Source organism: Aulonocara stuartgranti (genome assembly GCF_965226115.1).
Source record: "Aulonocara stuartgranti genome assembly, chromosome: 4".
NCBI classification, from domain to species: Eukaryota; Metazoa; Chordata; class Actinopteri; order Cichliformes; family Cichlidae; genus Aulonocara; species Aulonocara stuartgranti.
The window spans coordinates 38,124,946-38,143,606 of NC_138942.1; the positions used below are offsets into that span (position 1 = coordinate 38,124,946).

The following is an 18,661-nucleotide window of genomic DNA, read 5'->3' on the forward strand; positions in this document are numbered from 1 at the left end:
CCGTATATGTTTACTGTATTATCCAAATTTGGATTTGGTGATTCTTTTATCAATTGGATTAGAATTTTGTGCAAAGGACCTATGGCCTCGGTAAGGACTAATAATGATGTATCGGACCATTTTCGATTGCACAGGGGCACGCGACAGGGAGATCCCATTTCTCCTTTTATTTTTGCCCTGGCCCTAGAACCTTTAGCAGCTCGTATACGGCTAAGTTCTGATATACTACTGATTATACATCAGGGTGTTCCTCATAAGTTCTCTGCTTATGTTGATGATGTAGTCTTATTCATATCAAAAGACCTCGATCAGTCCACTATTGCAGCTTATTAACGAATTTGGCTCTCTCTCAGGGTATAAGATAAATTGGACGAAAAGTGAACTTATGCCTCTGTCGGATGGGGTGGACATGGCTTATCTGCATAATACTCCATTTAGAATAGCGCTAGATAAGATTGAATGTCTTGGTATCACAGTCACACGTAAGGTGTCACAACTTTAAAGCAAAATTGGGATAGAAAAGTTAATCAATTGGAGAAGAATATTGAGTTTTGGATCACATTGCCAATTTCCATGGTGGGGCGGATTAATGCCATCAAAATGGTAGTTTTGCCCAGATTTTTGTACATCTTTCAGTCAATCCCAGTGTGCATTCCCCAGTCATATTTTAAAAAGCTGGAATCTATTGTATCCTTCTTTGTGTGCTCGGGTAAGGTTCCTAGAATTTCCAAAAAACATCTTGTTAAACATAAGACTTGTGGTGGCCTTGGACTCCCAAATTTTAGATTATATTATATGGCAGCACACTTAAATATTTTTTCATTTTGGCGAAGGTGCACTCCAGGTGCTGATTTGGAAGGACAACCTTCATGGTTGATGATGGAACACCTGTCTTGTAGACAAACTTGTCTTCCAGCCCTGCTTAATAGCCCGATAAAAGTGAAGAATACACTATATGGCAGAAATCCTGTGATTCAAAATTCAATTAAGGTCTGGAACCAACTATTGGGCACAGTAAAGGCTCCTAAAATGTATGTGGATGCTCCAATATGTAACAATCATGCCTTCAGGCCTGGGCTGGAGGACATCACGTTTGTGACATGGCAGGGAAGAGGGATCTCATGGGATCTCATCAAACCATCTATTCCACAATACAATTTGATTCCTCGAAACTCAGTGCTTGACAGCTTCGTGTCAGTTGAGCCCTACACTAGAGGTGCTGTGTCTCGCTTTTTCAGGGCCTTACTGGATATATACAGTCCTTCATCTGATACTTTTAGGGAGCAGTGGCAGGAAGAACTGGGGGTGGATGTTACTGATGATCTCTGGCAAGAGTGCATAAAGAATATATATTGTAGTTCTATAAATGCTAGACATAGTCTGATCCAATTTAAGGTTGTGTATAAGTTGCATTTTTCTCCCACTAAAGTGGAAAAAATATATAAGAACGTTTCAGCCCTCTGTGTTAAGTGTTCAAGTGGTCGAGGAACTTTATCTCACCTTTTCTTTCAATGCCAAAAACTACAGCTTTTTTGGAATCATTTGTTTGATTTTCTGACCAAAGCCATTGGCAGGAACGTCCCATGTTCCCCTTTGCAGCATTGTTCGGGGTGTCTGAACCGGGATGGGCAAGGGACAAGACAGAGACGCAGGTTGTGTCAATGACTACACTTGTGGCTAGAAAGCTGGAAGTCTGATAAACCTCCTACCTTCGAAATGTGGTTGAGAGAATTTGGAAATGTACTCCATCTGGAGAAAATCAGGTTTACCTTGTCTAACCGAGAGAGTGTTTTATAAGATTTGGCAACCAGTCATTAGCCTGATGGATAAACTTAAGTGAAATATACTCTGTCTTAACATTCATGTATGCTGTATTACCACCTTGTTGACTTGCCGTCCACCTTCTATTGTGTTATTTTGAAGGTGATTGTTGTATACTGCTCAATTATAAAATCAATAAAAATATATTGAAAAATAAATAAATAAATCACACCATCTGAGCCCAAAAAAAAAAAAGAAATGTGTGTGAAAAAGAGCTGAGCTGATATTAAACATGAGGATTTATTCAAAAATACAGAGTCAGGAACAACATCTAGACACACATTACCTCTCAGCAGCAGAAGAACATCCTTTAAAGTTTACAGGAATATCCTTCGACTCGTTGCTCTTTAGAGACACACAGCTGGGTTCAGGTCCAGGAGATTCTGGCCTCTTATTGATCCTAAAAGAAAAACAATAAATGTAACAGCTTCATGAGACAGAAAGGAAAAACTGGAAATATTAAATTAAAGACATGATGAACAATCTCATAAAAATAATGTACTCACTCTTTGTCACATAACAGTCTTTTGTTAAAGTTTACACGGATATCCGTCGACATGTTGCTCTTTAAGGAAACACAGCTGGGTTCAGGTCCAGGTTCTGGATTAGTTTCAGGGTTATGTCCAGCTGAGCCTGGTACGCCCCACAGCTCTGGGCTTTAAAACAACACACACAGAGGTATGAGTGTGAATAATGATGGAGCAGTGATGTGAGTGCTGAGCTGTGACATGGAGAAGAGTCATGGACAGTTAGAGATGGTCATCTCAACTCTGAGCTTTGGTCTGGCTCTCATGTTCCCCACACAGAGTGGCTTTAGAGGGAGGCACTCCCTCCTCTCTGTCCTCACACTGATCCATGCTGCTGAAAACATCCAGATGAACAGAATCAACTTTTTGGGGAGTTACTGCATGATTGAGCATCAAGACACTTTTTAGTATTTTACTAATTTCTGAAGCATTTTACCAACTTTGTTCAAATTGAGATTTTGAGTTTGACTGTTGCTGCAACACCAGGATGTTACTACAGAATACACTTTATATTGTGTTCAATTGGATGTTAGTCCAGTGGTCCTAAACTGACACACCTGCACCTGGATTCATTCTGACCAGATTTTAGCCCAACAGTGTTTCATACTTCATACATCAGACACAAACTCTGCAGCTGTCATTGTGTGCAGTGTGTGTGCAGCAGGACACCGTGTCCTATGAGTGTTATACTACAATAAACAGAGCCTGACCGCGGGCATACAGAGGGCAAAAACCCACTTATGCTCTAAAGATGAAGTTCTGTTTCTCTTCAAATGACCCTCAGAGGTCATTAAACACATCACAGATTACCTCAAGAACAACAGGCTGAAGAACATAAAAACAAACGCAGAGTTTCTGTCTGATGGTTTGAACATGAAACAGGAATTATTGAACAAAAACGGACAGTTTACTAACTCTGCGGAATTTATGATCTAGCATCAGCACATTCACCTACAATACACGAATGAATATCACCAGTTAAACTGAAAAAGGAAAATAACCTGCATACAAATCCGACAGCAGACTATAGCGAACGAGCAGAGAAATGCATTTTATAGATGAAATGTTGGCAGCGACTTCTGAAAAGCAACTCTTAGGCCACCCCTGTCTCACTGTCAGCAGGTAATGAACATCCACAGACTGGAAGACCGTTTCCATCACTAAAAAAAGGATCCATAACTCGAAATTTCGAGTTATTTTCTCGTAATTTCGACTTATTAGCAGTCAAAAGGGTTACTGACGCCCATTCCTACGAGCATCAGTAACTCGTAGGAATTGCAACATGGCGCCTGTGTTCGGCTTGGCCGCTGTTGCTGCTCCGTGTTTTTGCCGACTGCTTCAGTATATTATTTTTTATCTTCTCATCTCATCTGTGATATATCATGAAGGTCTAATTGCTACTCGGATCTACAGTTCACATACATTGTTGAGTATCAAAATATGTATGGAAAAAACTTTTGACAGCTGGCAGAGCTACCACCAGGCTTTCCCTCCGCCGTTTGTCTGCCCTCCTCCCTCTCCCGACTACCGGTACCTGTTCTTAGCTCCAAATAATAACCCAGGAGCAAGAACAAGGTTAAGGAGATCGTCTAGAAGGGGCTGTAGGTCTGGTGTCCAGGCTAAAAGGAAACGCGCCCGACAGAGGGGATTTCTTCCGCTCCATGGTAGAGAACGTCTCCGGTATTTGGTACCGGTTCCCCTCCAGGACGCGGATAAGGCCGATCGGTTACCACCTAGCCGGCTTTTCATCACGGGCGAACAGAACGATTACCTGGATCGGCGTCTTGTCTGGAGATGCGGGATGTTTTCACTTTGGCCTATCATTCTACAAGACCACAATTCCACAGCTAGAGGTACCGGGAGACTACGTCCTCTTTCCAGGTGTCTGCTGTCAATTCCCCGTCAATCAGCTGTTGATGACGTCAGCCTGTCACCTCCGCTTCAGATCGCTCTCCTGAACGCTCGTTCCATAGCCAACAAATCATTTGTACTGAATGACTTTTTTAGCAGTAATAGTCTGGACTTCATGTTTCTCACAGAATCTTGGCAGCGGGAGAATGAATTCATCCACCTTAATGAGCTCTGCCCGGTCGGCTGTCGCTTCATTGGGACTCCGCGTTTGGACCGTCGTGGTGGTGGTCTGGTCGCTGTTCACCGAAACAATTTCACTTGCAGGACTATGGACTCTGAGTTTTTCCCTTCCTTTGAGTCACAACTTCTTAAGGTTGGTTCTTCAGATATATTTTATTGTGTTTTAATTTACCGCCCTCCCGGCCTCGCTGGTGTTTTCATTAAAGATTTTACGGACTTTTTATCTTCCATTATTAAACTGGAGAAAGTCTTAATGATTGGGGATTTCAACCTCCACGTGGATGATCTTAGCTGTAGCATGGCCTCTGACTTTTTATCCATTACAGACTCTTTTAGTTTCATTCAGCATGTCTCTGGACCCACCCATGTTAAAGGCCACACCTTGGACCTTGTGTTTTCTCTTGGCTTAGACATAACTAATGTCTGTGTTAAAGACGTACAAGTGAGTGACCATTCCTGTGTTACTTTTAGTCTTCCCTCTGTACGCACCACCTTCTAATCTCATGTTCCATAAGCGGTTCATAAATCAGGATGTTGCTTTGAAGTTTTCTAATTTGTTGGACCCTCATGCGATCAATGGCTGTACTGATGCTGATGTTGCTACACAGTGTTTTAATAATCACTGCTTGGAGATTTTAAATTCAGTGTCACCTATGAAATCTGTGATTGCTGCCTCAAATAGAGCTTATCCATGGATAAATGATGACATAAGGAAGGTCAAAAGAATCTGTAGGAAAGTAGAACGCCTTTGGAAATCAACCAAACTCGAAGTTCACAGGCTCCACCTTAGGGAACTTTGGGTTTCCTTACATGAAACCATAAAAACAGCCAGATCAGGATATTTTTCTCAGTTAATATCATCAAGCAAGAGAAATTCCAAGGTACTGTTTGACTCCATAAACTCTATTGTTTCCCCCGTGGTCCACCCAGTACCAGTGACCTCCATATCTGAGAGTGATGAGTTTCTGAATTTCTTTCTGGATAAAGTTAATAATGTCTGTATGAGCATTGGCTCTTCAATACCATCTGTTTGTGTCTCTGGGCCACCTCCCCCTCATTTACTGTCAGTGTTTAACCCAATGACCATACATGACCTTTCACTCCTGCTGGATAAAATGAAAATTACCACTTGTGCAAATGACATTCTACCTGCTGGGCTGTTTAAAAATGCTCTCTCTGCCATTGGCCGCTCTATTGTAGAGATATGCAATGCCTCTCTTTTAACAGGTGTGGTCCCTACGTTCTGTAAGCATGCTGTGGTTGAGCAGATATTAAAAAAGAGCAGTTTGGATCCAACTCAGCTTAAGAATTATAGGCCTATCTCTAAGCTTCCATTATTATCAAAATTCTGGAAAAAGTAGTTGCAGATCAGCTTACCACTTTTTTAGAAAAACATGAAATTTATGACAAATTTCAGTCAGGTTTCCGTAAAAGTCACTCAACAGAAACCGCATTACTTAAAGTCTCTAGTGACATTATGATGTCAGCTGACTCCGGAGCATCCTCAGTCATGGTTTTGTTGGTCTGCCTTTGACACCATTGACCATCCTGATTAACAGGCTCCGGGACGTAGTCTGTGTGTCTGGTCTGGCTTTGAAGTAGTTTCAGTCACACCTCTCCAACATATCTTTTAGTGTTTTTGCGAATCGGTTTATGTCACATTCTAAAGATCTGACATGTGGGGTACCGCAGGGTTCAGTTCTGGGTCCTATTCTATTTCTTTTGTGCATGTTACCTCTAGGACTTATAATTAGGCAGTACCCTGAGGTGTCTTATCACTTCTATGCTGATGATATTCAGCTCTATTGCTCTTTTAAGCCGATGGAAGTCCATAAACTGTCCTCTTTAATTAAATGTTTAGCTTCCATTGAACAGAGGCTTGGTGACAACTACTTACAGTTGAACTCTGAGAAGTCAGAAACATTAATTATTGCCCCCGACAACCAGATATCTCTAATCAAACAGCATCTTGGTTCTCTCGGCTCATCTGTTCAGCTGAGCCTCAGGTACCTCGGTGTGATCTTTGGTTCTGCCATGTCCCTACAACAACACGCTCACAGTTAATTAGGAGCTGCCTTTTTCAGCTAAGAAACATCTCCAAACTGCGAACTTTGCTGTCTGAGTTAGAAATGGTTATTCATGCTTTAATTTCTTCTCGCTTAGATTATTGTAACAGCCTTTTTCTGTGTTTGAGCAAAAGGAATCTTGAGCCTCTTCAGTTAGTCCAGAATGCTGCTGCAAGGCTTTTAACTAAGACACCAAAAAGAGAGCACGTTACACCAGTGTTACGCTCATTACACTGGCTTCCAGTACACTTCAGAATTCATTTTAAAATCTTGGTACTGACTTTTAAAGCTTTGACTTGTGATGCCCCTGCTTACATTTCTGATCTTTTAGAGCCCCACGCTCCCTCTCGCAGCCTGAGATCTTCTCATCAAAGGCTGTTGGTAGTCCCACGAACTCGTTTTAAGACCAGAGGAGACTGATGTTTAGAGCGGTGGCCCCCAGGCTGTGGAGTGCTCTCCCTCCATCTTTACTTTGACTTGACTGTATTTATTCTTTTAAAAAGCAGCTTAAGACTCATTTATTTAGATTAGCTTTTAATTAGATTTGTGCTGTGTGTTTGATTATTTTATGTATTTCTGTTTTATATTACTGTGAAGCACTTTGTGGTTTTATCCTGTGAAAAGTGCTGTAAAAATAAATGGATTTGATTTGATTATTAACTTGGAATTTTGAGAAAACTAACTGTTAATCAGTAATTTACGTGAATGACGTAATTTCCTTGTTACCCGGAAGCTGAAGCCCTCAGCTACAAATGCTACAGCTAAAGATACCAGAATTACAGCCAGTCATAAATGCACAAATTGCAGATAATTTTCCGTGTGGCTTCAGAGATGATGAAATCCTTCTGTTATTAGCTGAATCACATGGCGTTAATATCAGCAAACGTACTCTCGAAAGTGCAGATTTGTTGCGATCCGGTTTTGAGTGCGCATTCTACGTAGATTACTGATTGGCAGAACTAACTCGAAATTTCGAGCTACTTTTCTCAAAATTTCGAGTTACAAGTCGAAATTTCGAGAATGGATCCTTTTTTGTGGCGGAAACGAGCTTCCATAACAGACTGATGGAGGCAGGAGAAGCTGCCTACAGTCATCAGTCAGTGGATCCACAGTAACATCGACTCTGAGCTGCTGATCATCAACTAACTGTTTCTGTCTCATTCCCAGACTCTGATCTCACATAAAACGAAGCAGATTTATGCTGAAACTAAGCTGCACACAGCTGATGTTAGCCAGGAAAATAGTACCGACTGCTAACATTACCTTAACATGGAGACGATCAACTGCGCCACAACATTCACGAAAGCCAAAGTAAAAGCAACGGAAGGAGACGATCAGAGAGGCGTTTGAGGGACGTTCAGAGTCAGGAACCTCAGAAACGGATCAGGCTGGAGTTTAATTCTGTTTTCATCTTTAGAAACATCTGGAAATAGTTATAAAAAATGCTGCGTAATAAAGAAAAATAGTGTAGATTAGTTTGAGTTGTGTTTAGCTGAGCTGTGTCTTTAATCAAATCTAAACTGAAGAGTTCATTTTGTGGAGGAGCAGCAAGACTTTCAGTGTTACTCTCAGAGAAAGCCTCCCAAATGTCTGTTGTCTTACTAGTGGAATTATCTGGAAAATGAACCAATTCTTATAAGCTGCTTTTCTATATGAGCAGTCAAAGCATTTTATACAGCGTGCTTCATTCACACAAGCACTTCTTTTTCTAACAATGCCACTATGATGGATGCATCGGAGAGCAAGTCGGGGTTCCATATCTTGCCCAAGGATACCGTGGCTGACTGGAGCAGCCAGGGATCAAACCTCCAACCTTCCAGTTAGTAATTCTACCTGCTGAGCTACAGTCTGTACTTCCTGAACAACACACCCTCCGTTTGTTTCTCCTCCTTTTTTGACCACAAAAATAATTCTAAAACTTTTCGTTATAAATACAAAAATGTTCTGTTCAAATGGCTTTTAATGAGCCTTATAAATGAAACAGTTTAAAAACATCGAACTACTAAATCAAGGGTAGCCTGAATTTACAGTCACACTGAACACAGCAAGTGTCCCTGCTCTCAGATACAAAATCTGCCTTTAAAAGTTAAGAGTAATGAAATCAGCAGTTCTGATTCTAGAATTTGTACTCTCACACACCACTTGTGCATTTTTGTTGTTTTGATTTACATACGTTGATATTGTGCTGTAAACAAATGATGAGAACATTTTCTAAAACCTTTGAGTGTCCATCAGGATCCTGTAGAAACAGCTTCCAGCTCAAACATCAATATTCTGAATTCTGTTTAGAAAGAAAAAGATTTCCAGAAAATTCTCTAAAGAATTCATCATCGGTTTTGTTTTCTACTATTTTTTTGAAATGTCCCTCTAGCACAGATTTCTTTAGTCACATGTCTTTCTGTGTCTTCCATACAAACATTAAACATGCAAACACTCAACACAGCAACACTGAAAGCATTTGAGTGTAACTTTCATTCAAATTAAACTTTATACACAATTACAATAATGGAAAAAATGACTAAATATTAAAACACTACAACCACTGAAGAAAGAAATAAAACCAATCACAATCAACAACAGAGTACGATAATAGAACAATAGAAGAGACATATCATACAATTCATATACGTTCATGTGATCTCTACATTCAAAAAACCCAGTAACCTTCAATCCTTCATTTAAATTACATTTCAATTCCAGCTGGCAGCTGTTGGAGTCAAACTGTTAAATGTTGTCATTGTTACTTAAATTTGTAAGTCTTAGTTCAAGCAGCAGGATCAAAGACATTCCTTTGTTTCCTCCGCAACCAGTCTGCTGGTGGGGGACATCCCCAATGTGAATCATAGTTCACATTTTATTATGGGGACATCCTATCTGAAGGTTCTGTTTTCTTGGTTAATAAGCTTCCTGCTTTTATTACCCTTTTGGTGAGCAGGATGTCACACAAACGCACCTCCAAACACAAATACACACACACACATTCAAGCACATGCATATACACACACACATACATAAGGAGGTCTGGTTTCTTCGCCAGTTTTCAAGGAGGGTTAAGGATGGTTTCTCCACTGAAAGGAGGTTTTTCCTCCGCCGCTGAGGGCATTGAGCGTTTGGTTTCTCCACCAATATGTAAGGAGGCCAGAGCTCTCACTGGTGCCTATTTTGTGTGTGAACGAGATGAAATACATTGCAAAGTATTCAGTGGGCAGCACGTAGTATGTAGATCATTGAAGGAAGAAAGTAATGAGTTTGTGCACAAAGCAGATGAAACAGTGAGTGTGAATGTGTCTGACGTCACTGTGTGTGTGAGCCACAGAGAGGAGTGAAAGACAAAGTCAAACATCCAAACTCAGCCTGCAGTTCTGTTCTGTGATTCTACATTTGACTATCCGTTGAGTTTGGTGTGCACTTCTGCTTTGTTCAGATGCATTTAGATACATCACCTCCACTCTCCTGTCTTTCCTTCTCTACCATTGCCTCCTAACTGGGGATGGGTACCGGTATCCGGTGCCATTATGGCACCAGTTCTGACATAAACGGTAGTAACCAGACCAAAAAGCAGCGCACATTTCAGTGCTTTTTTTCCTGAGATGTCATACACTTTGGATTCTAGCCAATCATTTTACGTTTCCGAGGATAGTAGGCGGGTCCAGGTGCGTACGTTCTTTTAGAGCAGAGCTACAGATTAAAAATGTCCAAGGTGAAGCGGTCAAAAGTCTGGCTGTACTTCACAGCAAAAGATGCAAACTCAGCAGCAACAAGTGCTTCAAGCTGATACTGTGATACTGTCAAAGGAGGTAACACCTCAAATCTGATGAATCAGGGTGGCTGTAGCTCAGGAGGTAGAGCTGGTCACCTACTGATCGGACGGTTGATGGTTCGATCCCAGGCTCCTCCAGTCTGCGTGTCAAATATCCTTGGGCAAGATACTAATCCCAACTTGCTCATTCTGATATTTTCCTTTAAAATTTGATGGTATAATTCATCTGAGTTTACACTTTATCTGCATAAATACAGAAAAACAGACCCAAACACCAGAAACCATCAGCAGAGAAAATCAGAGTTTTTCTCTGCTCTCTTTGCCACAGCCCATCCCAGCAGCAGCTGAAGCAGCTGACTGTCACAACACTGAATAACACTTTAGGAGGAATTTCAGAGGTCAGTAAAGCTCCAGTTTCAACATCAGTTAATTAATCATAGTTCATCACAAATGTTAACCTGGCTGGCACACATGTTATTGTTAGCCATTTAAATATTAGCAGTTAGCTGAGGCCACAAGAAGAAGAGGCCCTAGAAGAACAATGGATGATAAGATGAGATTTTCAAGACTAGGCAGAGACGTGTTTTCCTTTACTGTCTCTTACAGAGGAGGGAGCAGATACCAGACGAGGTCACGGAGGTACGGGGAGGATTCGCAGCAGACAGCAAGACTGCCACGTCCATGCGAGAGAGCCATGGCTACGATAATCTCTGTTTTTGTCTCACTATATAATGTTGTACAGCCCATGTGAGGGTTATCCTCTCTGTGGACCAGATGCTTGATTTCACACAGAGGTCCACCAACTGAATTTGATCAGTTATGGAACGATTTACCTCGACAGGCTCCTTCACTCGCTGCTTTTAAACCTCCTTTAAAACACACTTTTACTCCCTGACCTTTGACCCAGTGTGACATGTTGACTCACTACCTCAGACAGCTTAAAAATAGTCTTTTTGTTTTTTGGTGCTGCCTAAAAGAACCGTAAAATATCTGCCCTATATACAGTTATGTTCATATATTTTTGTACTACATCAGGAAACTCAAAAACATAGTTTGTAATATTTTAATCCTTATTTTTAAAACAGTTTTTGTCATTTTTCTTCTCCATTGCATCAAAAATCATTATTTACACTGAATAAATGAGTCAGCAGCTCTCTTACATTGTTGCTGCAGGTTCATTACTGAAGTCTGGAGGTTTTCCTTTGGACCAGTCACTCCTCACAGACACACAGCTGGATGCTGCAGATCCTGCTTCATCCTCTTCCTCCATCTTCTTGATGTCAGGGTGGAGTTAGTCTGAGAGGCAAACACACACACTCAGAGGTGCTGTTGTACTGGAAGCATCACACTGACGGGTTTCTAAAGTTCTCATTGATCATTTCATGGAGTTTCTGTGGTAAACACTGTCCTGTGACGTATGTGTTATGGTGAGGGTCATGAGGGCTAACCAGCCCCACTCCTTACTCCTCATGTTTCAGCCTGAAGCACAATAACAGCCTAAACCTAACCAGGAGGCTGTAACCTCAAAGGGACTTCATGGTTAGAAATAAAGGTTCAATGAAATGAAGCAGATCATAAAAACATGAGTTCCAACTTTAAAAGAAGCATCCACACGATGACGGCACAGCAGAGGAGCACTTTCTCTAACACACTGATTCAGTTCCACTGACACAAGGACACACATAGGAAGACACACACACACAAGCCTTTATAAGAAACAACACAATCATCTGCGCTTGACTTGTCAATCCAAGTCCTTAGCCCATGAGCCCGCGGTATCACACCACAGATATTCCCTTACTTTGAAAAAATAAAGCCAGTTTTCAGAAGAGACCAGGGCCCTGTTTCAAGAAGCCGGTTTAGTGCAAACTCTGAGTAAGTATACCCTGAGTTAACGAAAACTCTGGGTTTTCGGTTTCACAAAGCGAGTTTAGATTAATTCTGAGTGAGTTACTATGACGACACACTCCGTGAAGCTAACCTGCCCCCTAGCAGGTTTACTTCAACTAACCCTGACCTTCTCCGCCTCTTTGTCAGAAACCTGACTGTAGGAAGTGTCAGACATGGCGTGCTCCTTCCTTGAAGAGCCAGTAGATCGTGAAGCCCAAATTCTCCGCAGAGCTCTCCGCCGGGAGAGAGTGATTAGAGCGCTTTTGGACATTTTATCATTTCCTGATGATTTCCTGTGTGAACGTTACCGTTTTTCAGCACAATCTATAATTTATTTGAACAACATCCTCAGGCCTAATATTGCTCATGTGACACATCGCGGACATCCTCTCAGTTCTGTACATATTATTTGTATTGCACTTCGGTTTTTTGCAAACGGGAGCTTTCTGTATAATATTGGTGATGCTGAGCACGTTTCCAAGGCTACCGTCTGTCGGGCAGTCAGGAATGTTACAGTTGCACTGAAACGTCTCCTGTACTCGTCTGTGGTGTTCCCCGGTCATAGACCCACAAGATTTATCAAAGAGGGATGCCACAAAATTGCAGGTAGCAGGATGAACAAAACTTAATTCATGATGTGGTGATACTTGAACTACTACTTAAATTTTACATTTATGTTCAGGGTTCCCAGGCGTGATTGGCTGTATAGATGGCACTCACATTCCAATCATTGCTCCTTCAGTAAATGAAGGAGACTATGTGAACAGGAAGTCTTTCCACAGCATTAATGTACAGGTACATAGTTCCCTGTAGCATGTCAAACTAACAAATTATTTCATTATAGTAATGGATGCTAATTTGTGTTCTCTGCACTGTGAAGATCATATGTGATGCTGCCAACATTATCACAAATGTGGAAGCCAACTGCTCAGCCTCTGTGAGTGGTGGTGGTGGAGGACCCCCACCTGTTTTTCGGGCCTCCGCTTTTTTTCTGTTGGCTATAACGGGTCACATTTGAGCATACAGAGTAAGCAAATATGTACTTGTAATGTGCTCAGATAATTTCAATAAGTGCTTACAGAGGGGAAATTAATGTAGCCTCTAACTGCAATTGATTTACATGGGACAAACAGACCAAGCACTATGGCTCATAATACAATTACACCTAACCTGTTTGGACTATATTTTTATATTTCATTTTTACTTGCTGCCAGGAACGTTTGGGGCCTGTTGGGTTGCACCTGCGCTCACATCACGTCACAAAATCAAATGTATGAAATAAAAAATAAAATAAAATATAATAAAATAACGTGTTAAATGGGTGGAAATCCCTAGATCAATGTTTAAATTAACACTCACGCATTGACTCTGTCGGCTATGTTTTGCCATGCATGCTCTCTTTCTTTTGCAGCTGAGCCTGTGTTACTTTTTTTCCGCAAAATTTGCATGTTATCGGCATATGCTGCCATCAGAATTTCAGCCTCAAGCGCTGTAAGATGCATTGACCGCGCCTTCTTTCCCTCCGTCTCCATGGTGACTCGCTTAATCTGTGCTCCACTAATCAGGGCTTTATGTATCCTCGTGCGCGCGTTTAACTTGGGGTTAAAGCAACTCCGCGTTGACTGAACTACTTGTTATCAGCCTTTCTGAAACCGAATATTCCGAGTTGGACAGTTCAGGGTTACTCAACCCTGAGTATCGTTTTTCACTCTGAGTTTTCTAAACCGGCTTCCTGAAATAGGGCCCCGGGGTCCGTTCTTCGTACCTCGCTAAGTAAGTTAGCTGGATTTGATTGCTGACGATTTCGCGTGATCTTGGGTCGTTCGGTTCCCCGAAGCTCATCCGGGACTTGCTGCCATAGCAACAGAGCCGTAAGCAGGTCCCGAGCAGGTTTACTTTATGTAAACAGGATTAGATCGCAGCCACTCAGGTATGTCCGCTTCATTTATACGAAAGCAACAGCGATATTTTACCACTGTTTCACCATAAATAAATAACATCAATGTAACTAAAGATAATGCAGCACCTGATCCTGTTATTGATTCCATACAGATACATACAGGTCATTTCCTAAAAAAGGGAAATGTACTATTAACATTCTATTACATGTATGTGATTATTACAGATGTAATTCATATTTCAGAGTAGTAATAGTAAATTACTTCGTGTAATCAAGATGAGAGACCACGGCTATAAAAGCGAAGGTGGATTTGGGAAGCCTGTCGCAGCCATGTCCTGTCCGTTTACGCGAGCAACCCATTGTGGAAGGTGCAAGATTGATAAGGAGAGTCCTCAGAATTCAGCGTATATTGCGGGACAGACAGGATCCTTTAGCTCAGCGCGACAGTGTGCTCATAGAGAGATATCGATTTTCCCGTGAGGGTATTATTCACTTAACCAACTTGTTGACGAGGGGGTGCAGGACCACCACCTGTCTTTTTTTGCTCTGCCCTTTTCTTGGTTGCTGTTATAAACAAACAAACAGATTATTTCAGGGTCTCTTTCCAAGAGACTAAAAGCAATATAAGTGATAAATATTACCATTCTGTAGAATATTCTTATATTTCACTTTTACCTGTTCCCGTGGGTCCTGTTGTGGCTCTAATGTGAAAGAGGATATAATATAACATATTATAATATAATATAATGTAATATAATATTGGATAATATCGTGTCATATGATAAATCTACCCTACCGCCTACTGGTATTGGCCAGAGGGGCCGATGGCGCGATATGGCAGCCTGGCTTCTGTCAGTCTGCCCCAGGGCAGCTGTGGCTACAACCGTAGCTGCCTCCACCAGTGTGTGAATGTGAGAGTGAATGAATAGTGCTATTGTAAAGCGCTTTGGGTGCCTTGAAAAGCGCTATATAAATCAAATCCATTATTATTATTATTATTATTATTGTTATTATTAAATTACTTACGAGTTTGATTTGTCAGCAACTTCCTGCCAGCCCTCTCTCCTTGCTTTTGCAGCCTTTGCAGTGTTCCCTTGCGTTTTAATTAAACTCTGAAACTCCTGAAATCCCTCACTCAAGAGTTCTTGCTCTGCTGCCGAAAAATACCGAGCGCGCTCCTTCGACATTTTCGCCGACCAATCAGAGGGTTGCCGATCAATGTTTCTACTATCGATGCGTAGCCCCTTTTACGACACCCAGTGATCTCACATGACTTCATCCAGCTGTACTGATCGTCAACAACAGGTGTGTTCGGAGAACCGGATTAGCGAGCTCAAAGTTAGGGCGATGATTTGGTCTTGGATGTAGTAAGCGAGGTAGGAAGAACAGACCTGATGTTTCTGCCTACAGCCTGTTTACCGATATAATCAATATCAGATATCAGAGCAACAGAAACCTCGGTGATCAGGACGCTGGGACTGAGAACAGGAAGTGGCTCAAACGTCACAGTTTCATAACGTCACCCTGAACTCCACTCACAGAGTTTCTGTCGCCATTGTTGTTTTTAAAGTCCCGTGATAAAGGCGGGTCTTTCTGTGAATCCGCACGCTCATTGGCTAATAACTTGCGATTGACACACCGTTATCCAATGAGCGTGCGGGAACTTCCGACATAAAGTTGTTTCCTTTGAAAAACCAAAGTCTGATTATTTTTGCCTCCACTGACGGAGCCTGTTGCTCCCGCCACAGAGACACAGTAAGGTCAGAGCGGTGTTAACACTCACCCTGCCTCAGCACAGCTCTCACTCTCCTCCTGCTCTCTCACACTAAACGGAGGCTCAGCTAAACTGCGCACTTCGCTTCACTTCCTCTCTACTTACAGGAAATCAACGGAGTGGACAGAAAGTGCTGAGAGGAGCCCACCGGCCTCACGTTTCACCCACAGACACGAACAGCGTGGAATTATTTTATGTCATAAGAAGAAACATATTCATGTTAACACTGACCGGCCTCAGCTCCACCTTCCTCCTCCTGCTACTCTGAAGGCTTTCACTTTCACTGCTCCGCCCTAAACACAGAGGATGCTGGGACTTGTAGTTTTTTCCTTCCGGTGTGGTCTTCCTCTTTGTTTGTTTGTTTGTGTTCAAGTCATTTCGATCATGTAAACATCAACAGAACACGTGAAGCCACACAGAGTGCATTTGTTTAATAGTTAATCCCATGTGCTGATTTGTATATTGGACAGTTGCATGTGGAATAAAAGGAGCAAATGTTACAGTGTATTTTATGTGTTCATTGCTGCGCGTCATCGGTGTCCTCATGTTTAGCCTGCCGCGACCATAGGTTGGAGGAGCCGCAACAAATTGTCAACAGAAAATTTTGTAGGTTTTATTGTCTTATTTATATATAGATGAGTTTTATTGGTGAGAGTTTTATAGTTTGCTGTTGCCTTTGTCGACACGCTGTTAGATTAAGCCTTTGGCTACACAATACAGATTTCTTTCAGGAGTCTTATTCCCCTGTTAGGTTTTAGCAGTACAGCTGCACAAGGCCTTGTACTGATTTTCTTTCTAGTTATTGTGCATCAGGCGGCTGAAGCCATTGGCTTGGGAGTACCGCCGCAGTTTGTGTTTAAGACAGTTTGTCTTCCTCACATCTGACGGTATGGAGGTACATAAATACCCACCGCTAGTATGTACGGAAGACTAGGTTGAGTTAGTTAGGTTTAATAGGCAGATAGTGGGGGATATTGCTCCTGTTAATTGTGTGTGTCCAAGGTTTATTGAAGGGAATGTCATCAAGTTGATGTGTTGGAATGAGGCTGTGTGGCATAGGTGCAGTTCAGCGTTTGGATTTTGTAATGTTTTGAAAAAAATGGAGACACACCAATTAATACAATGTGGTGATGTGGATGGAAAGAAAAGACAGCCGAAACCTACTGCTAAGGCTTTGGAGAATCAGATTGAAAGGCTTCAAACAGAACGGCACACTACGATAGATGATGTTAATCCAAGTGATAGCATCTCTAATGTTGCAAGCAGAAGTTGTAGGAAAAGCAAACTCAGTGGCTCAATAGTTTAATCTGCCTTGTCAGCACGCATAATGGCAGAAGCTGACATGGCTGCCCTTCTTGTTCGACAGAGGTTGTTGAAAGAAAAGCATGCTTTGGAAGAACAAGAAATACAGCTTAAGAAAAGAAAGGAGCTGCTTGACTTAGAAACTGAAATAGCAGCCTCAGCAGCAAAGGTGAATGTTTTAAAAACTTCTGAAATGTCCCGAGTCTCAAGTGCTGCTAATGTTAAATCTGATGGAATGAATTCTTATTTAAATTCAAATTCAAATTTTATTTGTCACGTACACAGTCATACACAGTACGATATGTAGTGAAATGCTTGGACAACTGCTCGTGACCTAAAGAAAACAAAAAAGGAAAGGCTATGAATAAGATAGGAAATAAATATGAAAAATTAAAAAGGGTAAATTTAACTAGGAAGGAATAAAATATAAATTAAAGTTGAAAATAAAATAACTGTACAACAAAATACACAATATAGAACTATATAAGAATGTATGAAGAAATCTAAATATAAATAAATATATACACAATAACAGCAGCTGTACAAGTATTAACTGGAAATGAAGAATATAGTGACCAGTGTTGTGCAAAACCAAAGTCCAGAAAGTCCAGTGTGTGTGTAAGAACCATATGTGTGGGTCAGTACTGTGTGGTGGTGTGATTGAGAGACCGTATCGCCTGCGGGAAGAAGCTCCTCCTCAGTCTCTCTGTGTTGGTCTTCAGGGAGCGGAATCGCTTTCCTGACCTCAGCAGAGAGAACAGTCTGTTGTTGGGATGGCTGAGGTCCTTCACGATCTTCCTGGCCTTGGTCCAGCACCGCCTGCTGTAGATTGAGTGCAGGTCAGGGAGCTCGGAGCGGATGGTGCGCTCAGCTGACCGCACAACCCTCTGTAGAGCTCGTCTGTCCTGCATGGTGCTGTTCCCGAACCAGGTTAAGATGTTTCCCGCCAGGATGCTCTCTATGGTGCACGAGTAAAAGTTCCTGAGCACCTTGGAGGGCAGTTGGAAGTCTCTCAAGCGTCTGAGGTGGTAGAGACGCTGTCGGGCCTTTTTCACCACGGTGTTGATGTGACAGGACCATGACAGGTCCTGCGTGATGTGAACTCCGAGGTATTTGAAGCTGTCCACTCTCTCCACTGGGCACTCGTTGATGACAGGGGTCTGGTAGTTCCTCTCCTGCTTAGTGCTGAAGTTCACTATCAGCTCCTTTGTCTTACTGACGTTTAGAAGGAGGTTGTTCCTCTGGCACCAGTTCTCCAGATTCCTAATCTCCTTCAGGTAGGCCGTCTCGTTGTTATCAGAGATCAGGCCCACCACGACGGTGTCGTCAGCAAACTTGATGATGGTGGTGGAGCTGGTAGTGGTCACACAGTCATATGTGTACAAAGAGTACAGCAGGGGGCTCAGAACACACCCCTGGGGGGCTCCAGTGCTGAGAGTGGTGGAGGCTGAGACATGTCCGCCCATCCTTACTGCCTTTGGTCTGCCAGTTAGGAAGTTGGAGATCCACTGACACATAGATGAGCTGAGT

General features: G+C 42.0%; 2 protein-coding genes across 8 annotated transcripts in view; both read right to left on the bottom strand.

Moving 5' to 3' along the window:
- The window catches only part of LOC309704945 (protein NLRC3-like), a 39,162-nt gene extending 22,932 nt beyond the window's left edge, over window positions 1–16,230 (bottom strand). For both annotated transcript variants that reach the window (XM_082530465.1, XM_082530464.1), the window contains exons 1-4: window positions 16,061–16,230; window positions 11,426–11,561; window positions 2,328–2,477; window positions 2,108–2,221 (exon numbers count right to left, since the gene is read on the bottom strand). In XM_082530465.1, the coding sequence (XP_082386591.1) occupies window positions 2,108–2,221; window positions 2,328–2,477; window positions 11,426–11,535 (374 nt within the window). In that variant the 5' untranslated portion in view covers window positions 11,536–11,561; window positions 16,061–16,230. The remainder of the gene's footprint in view (window positions 1–2,107; window positions 2,222–2,327; window positions 2,478–11,425; window positions 11,562–16,060) is intronic.
- Window positions 1–18,661, bottom strand: part of LOC309704922 (NACHT, LRR and PYD domains-containing protein 12-like) — a 191,542-nt gene that overhangs the window by 99,772 nt on the left and 73,109 nt on the right. The gene's annotated exons all lie outside the window — the stretch shown is intronic.